This window comes from Trachurus japonicus, chromosome 12 (genome assembly GCF_045865225.1).
Source record: "Trachurus japonicus isolate A0001 chromosome 12, Traja_1.0".
Classification (NCBI taxonomy): domain Eukaryota; kingdom Metazoa; phylum Chordata; class Actinopteri; order Carangiformes; family Carangidae; genus Trachurus; species Trachurus japonicus.
Genome location: NC_140918.1, coordinates 5,307,854 through 5,323,462, shown reverse-complemented (window position 1 = coordinate 5,323,462; position 15,609 = coordinate 5,307,854). Strand labels below are relative to the sequence as shown.

General features: G+C 41.1%; 2 protein-coding genes across 4 annotated transcripts; both read left to right on the top strand.

Moving 5' to 3' along the window:
- The first annotated feature begins 1,796 nt into the window (after positions 1-1,796).
- Positions 1,797-3,859, top strand: LOC146976923 (uncharacterized). 2 transcript variants are annotated; one of them, XM_085792689.1, is made up of 3 exons: positions 1,797-1,829; positions 1,954-2,030; positions 2,240-3,859. In XM_085792689.1, the coding sequence occupies exons 2-3, from the start codon at positions 2,023-2,025 to the stop codon at positions 3,849-3,851; spliced, it is 1,620 nt and encodes a 539-aa protein (XP_085648815.1). In that variant the 5' UTR covers positions 1,797-1,829; positions 1,954-2,022; the 3' UTR covers positions 3,852-3,859. The 2 variants fall into 2 exon arrangements, with proteins under 2 accessions (XP_085648815.1, XP_085648814.1); XM_085792688.1 differs by lacking the exon at positions 1,797-1,829 and having other exon boundaries at positions 1,849-2,030.
- A 7,555-nt stretch (positions 3,860-11,414) lies between these two features.
- On the top strand, positions 11,415-15,195 carry LOC146976922 (uncharacterized). 2 transcript variants are annotated; one of them, XM_085792687.1, is made up of 3 exons: positions 11,415-11,464; positions 13,226-13,302; positions 13,496-15,195. In XM_085792687.1, the coding sequence occupies exons 2-3, from the start codon at positions 13,295-13,297 to the stop codon at positions 15,087-15,089; spliced, it is 1,602 nt and encodes a 533-aa protein (XP_085648813.1). In that variant the 5' UTR covers positions 11,415-11,464; positions 13,226-13,294; the 3' UTR covers positions 15,090-15,195. The 2 variants fall into 2 exon arrangements, with proteins under 2 accessions (XP_085648813.1, XP_085648812.1); XM_085792686.1 differs by lacking the exon at positions 11,415-11,464 and having other exon boundaries at positions 13,137-13,302.
- The last annotated feature ends 414 nt before the right edge of the window (positions 15,196-15,609 follow it).

Here is a 15,609-nt window from a genome sequence, read left to right as displayed (position 1 = left end):
AGTGTTAAAAACTAGGAAAAAAACCTCTGTTTTCATTAACTGCCGCTAAAAAGGAGCCGCCGCAGCAGCGGAGCTGTTAACAAGACTCCTCTGCTGATCTCGGTGTGATCATTTCTTACTGCATGTTTACATCCGGGGGAAAATTCTGATCAACCCTGAAAGTTGATCATTCACCGGATCAACCGACAACAACCTGACTTTACTCCGAAAGTTTTCAGTTTCGCTGCCTACAGCCCGTCCTTCCCCGACCGGCCCACGTATTCACACCGTGATAAACAGCAGTCACCGCGGGGAGACAGGCTGGACCCTCCGGTCACACACCGAGGGATCATTTACATTCAGTTGATCCGGTGAATGATCAATTTTCAGGGTTGATCAGAATTTTCCCCTGGATGTAAACACGCTATAAGAAATCATGATCACACTGAGATCAGCAGTTAATGAAAACAGAGTTTTTTTTCTAGTTTTTAACACTGTAAAACTAGTTGTCACAGAAGGAGCAATACAGCAGTGGTCTCCTCTGTGTCTCTTCTAATCCAGTGCCTCCACAGTTTCATGTTTTACCGTCTCTGTCTGTAGCTGTCCTTCACGTTCACTGTCTGTGGCTGTCAGCCAGCGGAGGCAACCAACACCGTGATGTCACAGACTGTCGAACGACAAGATGGCTGCGCACTAGCTAAAAAATGCAATTTTCAACTCCCATTTTCTCCTAAATGCTTGTGTTTCAGTTAGTTTGCCTAATTTTAAGCACACTGGAAATCAATTTAATGAATTATGTTAAATTGGCTGGGTGCTTCATTTCCACTTTAAAACTTAAATTAACTATATGATACCAGTAACTATCTTCTCCCTATAGATAAACATTTACATTCATTCATTAAATTCAGACAGAATTGAATAATTATTTACTAAAGCTGATTTATGAACAAAACATTTTAGAGTTTAAGATGTTTTCATGTAAAACCAAAGAATTTGTGTTTGATTTTATTAGACTTATTCAGGCGTCCACTAAATTCTTTACATAAGTTTGAAGACTTGAGTAAAGTAAGAGAGAAAATTTCTTAAGATGAAGACTAGTATTATTATTAGTATTATCAAAAAAAACAAAACAATAAATCTATACATAATACAGATAGTTTGAAATGACTGATCACCAACAATGTTATTGATTTGGGCTGAGAAGCAACTGATATCCTTGTTACATCTGATGTGGTTTTGTCTTGTCAATTCATTTTAGAACAAAACATCTGATCAAACTATGAACTGTGATTCACAGAGACTCAACAAAACCACTAACATTATTCACAATTCACACTGTAATATGTATGGGTCCACATAAAGCTGTGCTACAGCACCATCCTGTGGCCCAGAGACGATCCTACAGGTGGAGCTCCTTCCTGTTGTGACCACAGTCTCACAACATGAACAAATCTGGACTCCGCTTCTTTTTTTTTTCTTTCTTTTACCGATTCCGAGTTTTATTGGACAAAGGCAATAATGGATCATGAATAATGAAAACAGCTCTTAGTTAAAGTCAGAAAACGACTTGTTCTTTGTTCTTCAGCTGTTTCTGAAGAAAAAAATCCACCAAAACAAACTTGAAAAACAAAATGAAAAACTGTCACTGAGTGTTTAAGACACAAACCTGAAACAAACAACATATTTCTTTATTCATTCAAATGAAGTGTGTATTATCCAACTCTCAGACTGAGAACCTCCTCAGCTTCCTTCACCTGTTTTACTGTCTGGTATTTTCTCTGAGAGTCATGAGCTGAGAGGAAACACAGTTTACTGATGAACTGGCTGAGACCAGATCAGAGCAGCTCCAGGTCTGAAAACAGCTTCACATGGAACTGGGAGTTGGTCCGCTCCATTTTCTTCTGTCCTGTTCTTTCCTCACTGATGAACCAGTCTGTTGTTCAGCTTTCACTGATTGTTTTTATTCTGATGCAGAGACCAAAGTCCAGACACCATCACACCTGTTTCACCTTCACCGCGTGGAGCTCTGCACCAGGAATCACCATGGCAACGTGAGTAACACCAGGCAGCAACAACACAAAGTGACTGAAAGTAACAGAGACACAACAAACTAGGCTACTCAGGAAACTGAGGAGACTTCACATCAGGGACAGAACAAGGACAAGGACACCTGTCACCTTTGACCTGTAGTGTAGAGACACTGTCATCGTGAAGTTGTGTTTATCTCTGTGATTTGAGCTTTATTTTCCTTTATTCACAGGACCAGTAATGACTCAGAAAAATACCAGGACATCATCTCCAAGAGTACATTGATCCGTTCAGGATCTCCTGCTCTGTACCAGCTGAAACCAAAGGAAGAGAAGATAGGATCTCTGACCAGAAAGACTGTTGGTGAGAAGAACCTGGACAAAGTGAATAAAACCATCTTGTTGGTTGGTGAAACAGGAGCAGGAAAATCTACTCTGATCAACGCACTGGTCAACTACGCCATGGGAGTGAAGTTTGAAGACAACATCTGGTTTGAGATCGTAGAGGACGAGAAGAGAAGTCAGACTGAGAGTCAGACATCAGATGTGGTCGTGTACGAGATCTTTGGTTTTGAAGGTCAAACTCTGCCCTTCTCTCTGACCATCATTGATACTCCTGGGTTTGGAGACACCAGAGGGAATGAGCAGGTTGACATCAATCAGAGATTATTTGACTTGTTCCGCTCACACAATGGAGTGAATGAGATTAATTTAGTGGGTCTGGTCGTCAAAATGAGTGATAGTCGACTGAGTGACCGACTGATGTACGTCTTCAGTTCAGTGATGTGTCTGTTTGGAAAAGACATTGAGAATAACATTGTCACTCTGATCACATACTCAAATGGAAGGAAACCAAAAAATGTCCTTGAAGCTCTTGATGCAGCCAAAGTTAAATGTGCCAGAGATGAGAGGAATCAACCTGTTCACTTCCTGTTTGATAACTGCCAACATGAAGACCGGACAGAGGACAAAGAAGATCTGGAACATGCTGTTAAAATAACCATGAGGGGACTGCGTCAGTTTAAAGACTTCCTGGAAAACACTGAGCCTAAAAAACTGGACGAAACGGTGAATGTGTTAAATGAACACGTCAGACTGAAAGCCTGTGTCCAGAACCTGCAAAAGAGAGTCAAGTTTTTTGAACTGAAACAGACAGAGATCAGTCAGGTGAAAGAAGCTCTGAAGAAACATGAAGATGAGATGAAGAAGAATGAGAAGTTCACTGTCGAAGTTGATGAGGTTTACAAAGAGAAAGAGAAGATCGTTGGAGGGTGGCGGTGGAGGTTGAGTTGGTGGTTCAGTGCTTACTGTGGAGCTGTTACCTGTAACACCTGTGAAGAGAACTGTCACTACCCAGGATGCACAATGGCCTGGTATCCTAAACACTGTGCGGTGATGAAAAAAGGACACTGTACATCTTGTACCAAAAAGTGTCCTGTAGAAGATCATGTAAAAGAACTGTGGATCTATGTCACCAAGACAAGAACAGTTAAGAAGAACCTACAAGACATAACAGACAAGTATGAACAGAACAAAGCTGAAAGTGAGAAGAAGTCGAGTCTCCTGGAAATTCTCGAGAAGGAAATGAAAAACCTGACAGGTTACAAAGATCAGTGTCTTGAAGAGGGTTACCAATGTCTGATTAGACTGGATCAAATCGCCCTGAATGTGTATTCAGCGTCCACTCATGTCCACTTGGACTTCCTGATTGAGAAGATGAAGGAGAAAAGAGACACAGAGAAGATCCAGAAACTGGAGGAGATGAAGAGTAAAGTGGATGAAAGAAGCCGCAGTGGGATAGAGTATGGTTTTGATAAAGTTTGTAAAGCAATGAACATTAAGTAAAGGGGAGAAGAACACACATCATGTTGTTTTCATAATCTTGGAAAAAACACGATGTAGAAAAAAAATGCTAAAAGAAAAGTAATAAATTATTAAACTGTAATGCAAGTAATTATCATATGTAATAATTAATGTGATGACATATTTACCAACTGAACCAGTGTAATCTATTTGTTTCTGTGTTAAGGGTTGATGTTAGTCTCCTCTGTGGTTGTTGTTTTATTGATTGTTGTTTTATTGTGATGCTGCTGATGTTGACAGAGTCAGTGAAGTGGTGGTGGGACAGTAACATGTCACTGAGCTGATGGATGAAGATCATTAGAGTCACTTTGTACAGAGGAGCTGACACACACTTTAGTGTTGGAGTGTATCAGTGAAGCAGCCATATTGGAGTGAAGTGACTCTGTTGTGTTACTGAACATGAAGTCGTGTCCTGATTGATGCAGTTTTCTGTGAATCCTGAATAAAAGCTGAGCTTGATGAAATGAGTTTGATCAGAGTCTTCACTGGATCATCAGCTGCTTCTTCACTCTGTTGAAGCTTCTGCTCAACTTTATTGAGAACACGTAACCAATGGTAAGGATAGGGAAAGATAGTCATGTGTGATTTACAATTGTAACTAATGGTAAATTGACTCTCATGCGAGACTTCACGAGATTGTATTACAAGAACAACAACAACAAACTGAAAATCTTCAGAATCCTTCTTTTAGATCTAAAATATTAGGAAACTATAGCCCCAGTTTGAATTTCAAGTCTGAATCCAAACAAAATGAAGCTCAAAAATGTCCCTTAAAGCAGAAGTAAGCGATCCGGTGGTTTTGGCTAACTTCCTGTCAGCGTGACCACATTCACGCGCATCCCTTGGCTGCACACACAGAGAGGACTGCCCCTTTATGCCGTTCTCTCTCCTCATTGGATAAAGGTTGTAGGATACAAGGAAAGTTTTCTCCTCGGCTTACAGCAGAGCAGAGTGACTGACAGACCCGTGTTTCAGACCAAACACTCTATGTAAGTGATTGCCGTCGGAAGATACAACTATTTAAGACTTAGATTAACACAAATATTCCGCTTACTTCTGCTTTAATGCCTCAAAATTGAGAAATCCAACATGGCCACCACCGCCCAGGCGCGTAGGCAGGAGTGGGCCTGGCCGGGCCAGTGCCGCCCACACGAATCACTGGCCCGCCCGTCCACGTTTCATAAGAAGAAAAATTTAATTCATTAAATTAAATTAACTGCACTGATAACTGATCACTGCCTGAAGAGTTTGAAAGTAGCCTCTAACTTCATGAACAAAGCTCAAACAGACCCGGTGCCTCAGCATGGTGACGCTTTAATAAAAAACACCGGATCCCCGCTGGTTTACAGTAGCCTATCCTCCCTTATTTTAGCCGGTCGCTACCAGAGCTTAATTTTTTTTAAAAAGGCGCTCCTCGTGGTGGAGCGGAATTTCCTCTACTGCAGCTGATCAGCTGACATGTGGTCAAGACGTAGACAGACCTGTCACAGTCACAGGTGCATTTCGTTTTTATAAGACTTCAACCTCAAAGCTGTCTGTCCTCAGACTGTCCTGACCTGTCCCTGAACATCACACAGGGACAACATGGAGCTGCCTGTGTGATTGGTTACTGAGTTTTACTGTTTACATAGGTACAGTTAAATACAGTTTATCATCATGGCAGGATATATAATTTCATCTGTAGCTACAGTATGTATCAAATAGGTATTGTGTTGGTCAAGAACAAGTTACAAAAAAAAAGAAAAAAAAGCTGTGCAATAAATGTGATGTGCGCTTGATGAAATGCACTGTCCTGAGAAAAGATGGCCCATCCGATTTTGTACTGGCCCACCCAAAATTAAAATTCTGCCTCCGCCACTGCCACCGCCAGGCTGAAATCTATTTCTCAGTAGCCTATCTTTTTGACTAAACAAGGTACAAACATGAATTGAATGTGCTTTTGTAAGTTTTCCTACATGGGCAATCTGATGCCATATTCAGATTTGAGACCCCTTATGTATGTTATATATGGTTAAAGCAGTACTAAAGAACTTTCAGTTTTGGTTGAGTTTGGCGGTGCCAGTGGCCCAAAGCAGTAGTGTTTTGCCTGAAGGAAGACTGCATTTCCCATGAGCACTAGCGCATAGTGCCGTAAACATCCTGATCTCCCGGTGCATGGAAATTAACAGAAGACGTCCAAACTAAGTTTCTCTCCAGCGGATCATTTCACAGTAAACATACATACACAATCCGACGGAAATGCTGCATTGCTGCTCCCTCCTCGTCATGACTCGTGAAAGTGAAAGTGAAACTTAAGTGAGAGCCGGGTTCCTGCCATGCTCCTCAAAGTTGCTTAGTGCCAGTGAAGGCGATACAGACCATAATGATACAGACCCCCTCAGGCCACGACAGAGGTGTCATTCAACCTGTTGTAAGTCAATGTACCATCACAAAAGTTATGAAAATATTACAGTATATGAAGGTTGAAAAGTTCCTTAGTGTTGGTTTAACGTCATATCTGATCCGTATCTGCAGGGACAACCGCCGACTTTTTTTTAAAGTATATTTTTTAAAGTATATTTTTGGGCAGTTTTTGCCTTTATTTGACAGCACACAGTGAGATAGACAGGAAAGGGGGAGGCAGAGAGTGGGGGAATGACATGCAGGAAAGGTCTGCCCGACGCGGGATTCGAACCGGGGACGCCTGCGTTGAGGACTGTAGCCTCTACATGGGGCGGCCGCCTTAACCACTGCGCCACTCACCGCCCCTTTAAAGTATATTTTTTGGGCATTTTTGCCTTTATTGGATAGAGAGACAGGAAATGGGGAGGCAGAGAGGGGTAGCCTGACAAGCCAGACTATATCATTAAAATGTCTAGTCTGGCAATGACTGGTAGACCTCGGCTCAATCCAGGGGGCGGGATGAAGGCTGTCTTTCAAACTGCCTCTGCACCAATAGGGTAGCGCTACGACCAATCAGAGCAAAGAGCAGGATGACGTTAGCCTGACAAGCCAATTAAAATGTATGTCGTAATCGCGTTAAGCCTGCCCAACGACTCTCTAAACAGATAGAGCGCTGTGATTGGTGAACACAAACGGTGTTCGAGACTCAAAAAGTTCCTATGGCTCGTTTCTAGACCCACCTACGGAGCAAAGAGATTTGCTGCTGCTAGGGTGCGTCTAGGTTTCTAGGCTAAGAGAGGGGGGGGATGAAATGCAAAAGGGCCACCGATGCAGGCAAGGCAAGGCAAGGCAATTTTATTTGTATAGCCCGTTTTTACAGTTTGTCTCAAAGGGCTTTACATGGCATCGTAACAACATCCTCTGTCCTTAGACCCTCACATCCACTGAGGAAAAACTCCATGGAAAACCCTTTTAACAGGGAAAAATCGGAGAAACCTCAGGGTGAGCAACAGAGGAGGGATCCCTCACCCAGGAGGACGGACAAACGCGCAATAGATGTTGCTACAGACAAGACAGTTTACAGTTTATGACACAGAATGTGCGAAATATGGAAATGTTGATGAGGGCAGCCTCTGGTGATTCGGGGCCAACTGCAGTGAGGACTGTGGCCTCTGTACTGTATAGGTATGGGGGCGCTTGCTCTACCAACTGCGCCACACGACTCCCAAACCACTGAAATTTTAAGTGTGTCCGAAAACTTTTTTCCACCACTGTAGAAGCACTCCATAAATTCCCACTGTTATGATGATGATGATACGCAGCTCTACTTAACGATAAAGCCAGATGATTGAAGCCACCTCATCAAACTACAATGACTGTTTGAAAGACATCAAATCCTGGATGTCCTCTAATTTCCTACTAAATTCAGATAAAACAGAGGTTATTGTGTTTGGACCAAAACCTCTCAGGGAGACATTTTCTAATCATCGCTACCTTGAATGGCATCACACTGGACTCGAATACAACTGCAAGAAACATTGGAATAATCTTTGACAAGGACTGCCTTCGTTCACTTGTGCAGTATAGCTAAAAGTAGGAATATCCTCTCTCAGAGTGATGCTGAGAAACTGGTCCATGCATTTATCAGCATGATCTGATATCACCAAGTAAACAACAGCCCAGGACTAACTCTAATCCTAAACCTAACCCTAAACCTAACCGGTTGGTTATAACAGCGGTCTTAATTACTTGGTTAATTACTTGGTGATATCAGATCACCTCTAGGCCGGTCCAAGAATTTCACCGTGCGCGCGGCAGCTCATGGTAAATGTAGTATGAGAACACTTAGCTTTCCAAAACTCCTCATTGTCCCTTTAATTCATGTGAAAATTCATTATTTAAAGGGACAACAAAGAGTTTTGGAAAGCTAAGTGTTTTCATACTACATTTACCATGAGTCTCCGCGCGCACAGTGAAATTCTTGGACCGGCGCAAGACGGATGTCTTGCCAATAATGTTTTCATTAATCAAGAGTTAAAGTCAGAGGTTCAAGGACAATCAGATAACGTTGTAGTTCTGACCATAAACAGCGATCCGGCGGCGTTATTCTCATGACCTGCCGTGCAGCGTCCGTGAAACCGAAAGCAGGAAACTCTGGTCGGCTCGCCCAGCATTTCCAACAACAAAACAATGATAGAGACAAAACGATATATTTATCGAAAATGGAGCCATTAACAAGTGCGGGTAATGTAGATTCATCCACACTAATATGAGACTTTTTTATAACCAAATACAAACTCCTTGTTGTCCCTTTAAATTTACTAAAAAAATATTTGTGTTTAGTTTAAAAATGTAAACATGATTTCTATGCATTACTTGTGGAAACATGATACTATGGAATTTGTATTTTCTGTCCATTTTCATAGTTTTCACTGTGTCAAAATGCGAGGAGAAAAAGAGGAGAGAATTAAAGTTGCACCAGTCGAAGCTCTCTGCATTGAGGGGTTAATCCAAGTGGGCTGCTATAACATCTGATATTCTCAGACTGAACAATGCTGAATATCCACGTTTTTAGTATAAAGCTGGTGATGAGATGAAACACAAATGAACACATTTCATCTGAGATTTTCTTGATTAAATTCTTGTGACATAGACAAATGTTTCACTGTGAGAACAGACACCAAAATCAAGGATTGATTATTTACAGATTTCTGTAGTGATAATAAAGGTGTTGTTGTCTGACAGATAAGAAGAACAAGATGCTTTCAGTTTAGGTGGAATGTGAACCACAGTGACTGGAGATAAGTGTTTCTAAAGCTGTCCGATGACTGCTTTTAATGCTGTCTCCATCCATGATTATTTGACTGTTTGATATTTAACAGGCTAACTGGAGAAGTTTAACTAAACTCAGAGCAGGCACATTTCCATTCAACTGTCACTCTGTCATGGACTGTTGCGTTGTAGTGACAACCTAATACACTGAAAAACAACCAGTTAAAATGTTTTAGTTGATTTAATTAACTGGTGACAGACTGGGGAACAGTAATTGTTAGACATTAGACAAATAGACTTTTATTGTCCCTTATTGGGGAAATTCTTTTCCACATGGCCATTGCATTTCACCATGAGGACAGAGCAAATACACGGCTTATGCCGAAGTGAGCGACATATGGTGCGTTTCCACCGGCACAGTAGGGTATTTGCGTGTTTCCACTAGCACGTAGTACCTGGTACCAGGTACTATTTTGGTACCTCCTCGGCCCTGGTTCCAAGCGAGCCGAAGCGATACTAAAACGTGACGTCAGCCGACTGCCTTCCACTGATTGTGCAGAGCGTCGTCACTGAAGAGTTGCGACTGCTATATATGTCTATGCTATGTCCGACATGAGAATCAAACCCGGAAATTTCAAAAACAGAGTGCAACAGCGAACACTGATCTGTACTGAGACTGTTGTTATTCCTTCTCCTGAGTTAAATGATGCTGTATGGAAAACCATGCTGTGGTCCATAATCAAGGAACAGACAAGTGAGTTTGAAGCTGACGAGAGAAGAGAAAAAAGAGAGACGGACAATGCGGCCCGGCGATCGGCTCCGAGTCACGGCAGTTTCGCTCAGCCATGTTATGACGACCCCGCACACATCGAGGAGGTACTATATGGTACCCTGTTGTAATGGAAACAGACCCGAACCTTGCCGTGCTGTACTAGTGGAAATGCACCAATAGAGTGCTTTCAGTTTGCGGATGGCTGACAGTCTTTGATGGTTCCTTTTCTGGATGTCACTGGTGTGCTGGTTGAAAGTAAGTGGATTGTCCAATGTTACCCCAAGGTATTTAAAACTGTCTTTTATTTCCACTGCTTCATTGTTGATGAGGTTGGGGTGCTGAGGTGAGGTAGCGAGGGGGAGTGATTATTAATTCTTTTGTTTTGGTGAAGTTGAGAAGGAGATAGTCATCCTCACACCACTGAGTGAAATGTGCAATGGTGTCGTGGTAGTCCTGATTGTCTGTAAGCAGAACAAGGATGACCATGTCATCTGAGTATTTAAGGTATCTGGTTTTGGGTGATGGTGCAATCATTGGTGTAGAGGGTGTAGAAGAGGAATGGACTAAATACACAACCCTAAATGAAACTAGAGAATGCTTTTCCTGAAGGAAATATGGGCGAATGCTGAAAGCTGAACGCCACTACTGAAGCAAAGCTGAATTATCTGAAGAAACTGCTGAAGCAATGTTGAAAAGGCAGCTAACCTGAAAGTAAAGAAAACTTATGAAACAATACTAACATAGCTGAAGCAATGGCTGATTGGCTGATCATAGATCAGTATGAAGAATTGGAAAAGCTGAAGTCTACTCAAATATTTAAAAATGACAGCTTAAAGACATTGTTGAAACATTACTAATTGAGATGAAGCAATATCTGAAGGGTAAAAGTAAAACAAAAGCCGGAGGCTGAATGACATGAAATGGATTTAAATACCTGAATTGTTTTAGATAAGTGTAAAAAAAACATGTGTTAAAGGTAGAAAGCAGTAGAAATGTTTGAACCAGTGCTAACATGGCCGAAGAAACAAGTGAAAACAGATTAAAAAGTAGAACTTGTAATAAGGAGGTTGAAAGGCTACAATAAAAACAAAACACTCCCAAATCTAAATAATTTTAGATTATGTAACAAATAATAAGCAGGTTTTCCACTACCAGTTAGGCTACTATTAGGTTACTTTGAAACATTCTAAAACATTGAAGTCCACCAGTCTGTGACTTTTCCTGAAATGATGTTGGGCGGCAAACCCTTTTGAATAAATATTATTCACACAAAAAATATCGATCACGTTTTCTAATTTTTGCTTGTAACCACCACCTTCGTTCATTGGACGACCAGAGAATTCACCGATTTGCGCCTACATTATTGGGCTTGCTGCGCTGTGTGTGTGTGTCCAGTCTGGCTACTTCACACACACACGTCGCAGAAATTATTTTCTAGACTGGACAGACTGGTTGTGGAAGAGGTGTAGCCTACATGCAGGGGGAAAATATCAATATGATATCAAAAGAAAACGAAATTCGTTTTATAAAGCCAGTATTTAGGAGCAAACTAGTGTAAATGCACAGGGGAAGAATCATTCACAATGATAAATGAGGCCCCAGATCAGTGACTCCTCTCTGCTGTTCCTCCTCCTCAGGATCACAGAGCAACCTGGAGACAACTCAACAGGTGAGATCACTGAGGGATCATGGCAAACTTTAATAAGGTTGACAGATATATATTTAAAAAGCAATTATATACATGTTGATAGATAATCAACACATTAACATTTTAGACATTGCAATGTTTTAGCAAAGATGATTGAAATGATTGTGTTTGACTTTTTAGATTTATTTACTGTAAACTAGGGCTAATCAAAGTTAACACGTTAAGGTGTGCGATTAATCTGGATAGAATAATGCATTGAAGAAAGATTAACGCATGATTAATTGTGTCACGTGACTTAGGTAGGGCCTGTCTGTGTAGTTTATGGTCTGTGTCTGTGTCAGTTGCCACTGATCCTGTGGAATAGGGAATTGTTCTGTATTTGAGGATGAAATAGCATGTCCCGTTTTGAATCAATACTGGGGCTTGTCTTAGTTCATACCAATAGGGGCTGGGAAGCGTCAGCTGCCAGGACCCTTTTCTTTCTTTCTTTCTTTCTTTCTTTCTTCTTCTTCTTCTTCTTCTTCTTCTTCTTCTTCTTCTGGGAAAATCCTACTTCCCATCAGTGAAAAAAACATTACAGAAATGTTCGATCCCATGTCAGACGGTACATACAGTTTTGCAACTTTCACCAAAATGTTGCCCCAATACTGCTGAAACTTTTGTCCATTTAAACTCATTACAAATTATTAAATCCATCACTCTGTTTTTTGTCAAATCTGTAAAACCTATCTCCTCCCACAATTTTTGCTCAATAGACACCAAACTTAGAGAGCATCTCCAGACTGTCCTCCACAAACGATCCACACAAATTTTTGATTTTTGAAAATTGAGCCTACAGTGCATGAAAACGTTTGACTGTAAACAGTAGGCCTACTGTAAACAGTACTGTAAACATACACTATCCAATTCTTGCTAAATACATTTTCAATTTTCCTGAAAAAAATGACAGTATTTTGGAGTTGAGGTTGATGAAGTTTGGCAAATATCAGAATTTTATCTTTTATTTTAACATTTTGAATTCTGCTCTCATGGGAACAACTGCAGTCAATGTAGGAATTGCATTTTTAAACAACATATTTTCTTCCTTTTCTGATGCAAAACACTTATCATTTAAAACAAATCACCAACATTTCCATGCTGTTAAGATGCAATTTATGTATTATCAGATTTTTGTTTAGATAACTGAATTTCTGACATTTTGACAATTTTTGAAATCTGCCTTGACAACAGCTGCCCGGACAGTGACTCCCTGAGTCTATTTGAAAAGACACACACCTGCTTCCTGTTGTGACCACAGACTCACAACATGAACAAATCTGGACTCTGCTGCTGTTTTCTACTGATTCTAAGTTTGTTTGTTTTTTGGACAAAGTAGAAAATCCTCATTTTGTCCACGAAGAATAAAAACAGCTCGTAGTTAAAGCCTGAAAACGACATGTTCTTTGTTCTTCAGCTGAAGAGAAAATCCACCAAAACAAACTTGAACTGTTTCATTGTAAAAACCAAATGAAGTGTGTATTATCCAACACACTCAGACTGAGAACCTCCTCAGCTTCCTTCACCTGTTTTACTGTCTGGTATTTTCTCTGAGAGTCATGAGCTGAGAGGAAACACAGTTTACTGATGAACTGGCTGAGACCAGATCAGAGCAGCTCCAGGTCTGAAAACAGCTTCACATGGAACTGGGAGTTGGTCCGCTCCATTTTCTTCTGTCCTGTTCTTTCCTCACTGATGAACCAGTCTGTTGTTCAGCTTTCACTGATTGTTTTTAATCTGATGCAGAGACCAAAGTCCAGACCCCATCACACCTGTTTCACCTTCACCGCGTGGAGCTCTGCACCAGGAATCACCATGGCAACGTGAGTAACACCAGGCAGCAACAACACAAAATGACTGAAAGTAACAGAGACACAACAAACTACTCCGGAAACTGAGGAGACTTCACATCAGGGACAGAACAAGGACAAGGACACCTGTCACCTTTGACGTTTTATCTTTCGCCCATTGTGTTTTTTTCTCCCTGTTTGAGCTTTATTCTATTTTTCTCCACAGGATCAGTAAAGTCTCAGAGAAACACAAGGACATCATCTCCAAGTGTACTCTGATCCGTTCAGGATCTCCTGCTCTGTACCGGCTGAAACCAAAGGAAGGGAAGAAAGGAACTATGACCAGAAAGACTGTTGGTGAGAAGAACCTGAACAAAGTGAACAAAACCATCTTATTGGTTGGTGAAACAGGAGCAGGAAAATCTGCTCTGATCAACACTCTGGTCAACTACGCCATGGGAGTGACGTTTGAAGACAACATCTGGTTTGAGATCGTGAAGGAAGAGAAGAGAAGTCAGAGTGAGAGTCAGACACCAGATGTGGTCGTGTACGAGATCTTTGGTTTTGAAGGTCAAACTCTGCCCTTCTCTCTGACCATCATTGATACTCCTGGGTTTGGAGACACCAGAGGAATCAAACATGATGACCTCATCAGTCAGAGATTATTTGACTTGTTCCGCTCACACAATGGAGTGAATGAGATTAATTTAGTGGGTCTGGTCGTCAAAATGAGTGATATTCGACTGAGTGACCGACTGATGTACGTCTTCAGTTCAGTGATGTGTCTGTTTGGAAAAGACATTGAGAATAACATTGTCACTCTGATCACATACTCAAATGGAAGGAAACCAAAAAATGTTCTTGAAGCTCTCGATGCAGCCAAAGTTAAATGTGCCAGAGATGAGAGGAATCAACCTGTTCACTTCCTGTTTGATAACTGCCAACATGAAGACCGGACAGAGGACAAAGAAGATCTGGAACATGCTGTTAAAATAACCATGAGGGGACTGCGTCAGTTTAAAGACTTCCTGGAAAAAACTGCACCTCAGAAACTGGAGAAAACTGTGGAAGTTTTGAATGAACACGTCAGACTGAAAGCCTGTGTCCAGAACCTGCAGGAGAGAGTTGAGTTTATTGAACTGAATCAGACAGAGATCAGTCAGGTGAAAGAAGCTCTGAAGAAACATGAAGAGGAGATGAAGAAGAATGAGAACTTCATTGTTGAAGTTGAAGAGGCCTACAAAGAGAAAGAGGAGATCATAGGGGGGATGAGGGGTTTTTTATGGTTGTTATATGAAGCAGCTGTTACCTGCAAAAAGTGTGAAGAGAACTGTCACTACCCAGGATGCACCATGGCCTGGTATCCCAGTAGCTGTGAGGTGATGATCAGAGGACGCTGCACTTCATGTACCAACAAGTGTCCTGTATCAGATCATGTGAAAGAAAAGTGGATCTATGTCAACAAGACAAGAAAAGTTGAGAAGACCCTACAAGACATGAAAGACAAGTATGAACAGAACAAAACTGAAAGAGGGAAGAAGTTGAGTCTCCTGGAAAATCTAGAGAAGGAAATGAAAGATCTGAAGGCCAAAAAAGATCAGTGTCTTGAAGAGGCCTACCAACATGTTGTCAGACTGGATCAGATCGCACTGAATTTGGATTCAGTGTCCACTCATGTCCACTTGGACTTCCTGATTGAGAAGATGAAGGAGAAAGGAGACACAGAGAAGATCCAGAAACTGGAGGAGATGAAAGGCCGAGTGGATGAAAGAAACCGCAGGGGGATAGAGTACGCTCATAATAGAAAGGACATAAAATGAACAAAGTGAGAAGAACAACACTAAGGTGTAGACTCCTTAGTCATCATGTTGAGGATAAACAAATAATTTAATTGAGCCATCAATCAACCAAGTGATTTAATTTCCTAACATTAACTTTAAGGTGAGCTGAACCACAGTGTTGTTGCTGGAGGTTGAAAATGGTTAAAAAATAAAAGGACTAAATGTAACGGTAATAAACATGCGTAATAATTTTGTGTGATAGGATGTTTACTTATTTTCAGTGAGATCTATTTGTTTCTTTGATAAAACATATTGGCTTGGTAAAACTACAGCTCATTATTAACAAAGTTCATTATAATCTATTAAAGGGATAGTTCACCCTAGAATGATATTTCGCTCATTATCTACTCACCCTCATGTTGACTAAGGGCTGGAAGAAGTTTCAGATTCCTCCGTGGCTTCTCTGAGTTACAGGGGGTCTCGGCATAGCAGTGCATGTCCATATAACGGTTGCAAAGGGACACCGGAGCTCTTCGTAAAAAAACACACACAAAAAAAC

Excerpts from the sequence above, each read along its gene's own strand:
- LOC146976922 (XM_085792686.1), top strand. The coding sequence starts at position 13,175 with ATGAACCAGTCTGTTGTTCAGCTTTCACTGATTGTTTTTAATCTGATG. Across the intron at positions 13,303-13,495 it reads CCAGGAATCACCATGGCAAC|GATCAGTAAAGTCTCAGAGA; the intron begins GTGAGTAACACC and ends TTTTCTCCACAG.
- LOC146976923 (XM_085792688.1), top strand. The coding sequence starts at position 1,903 with ATGAACCAGTCTGTTGTTCAGCTTTCACTGATTGTTTTTATTCTGATG. Across the intron at positions 2,031-2,239 it reads CCAGGAATCACCATGGCAAC|GACCAGTAATGACTCAGAAA; the intron begins GTGAGTAACACC and ends CTTTATTCACAG.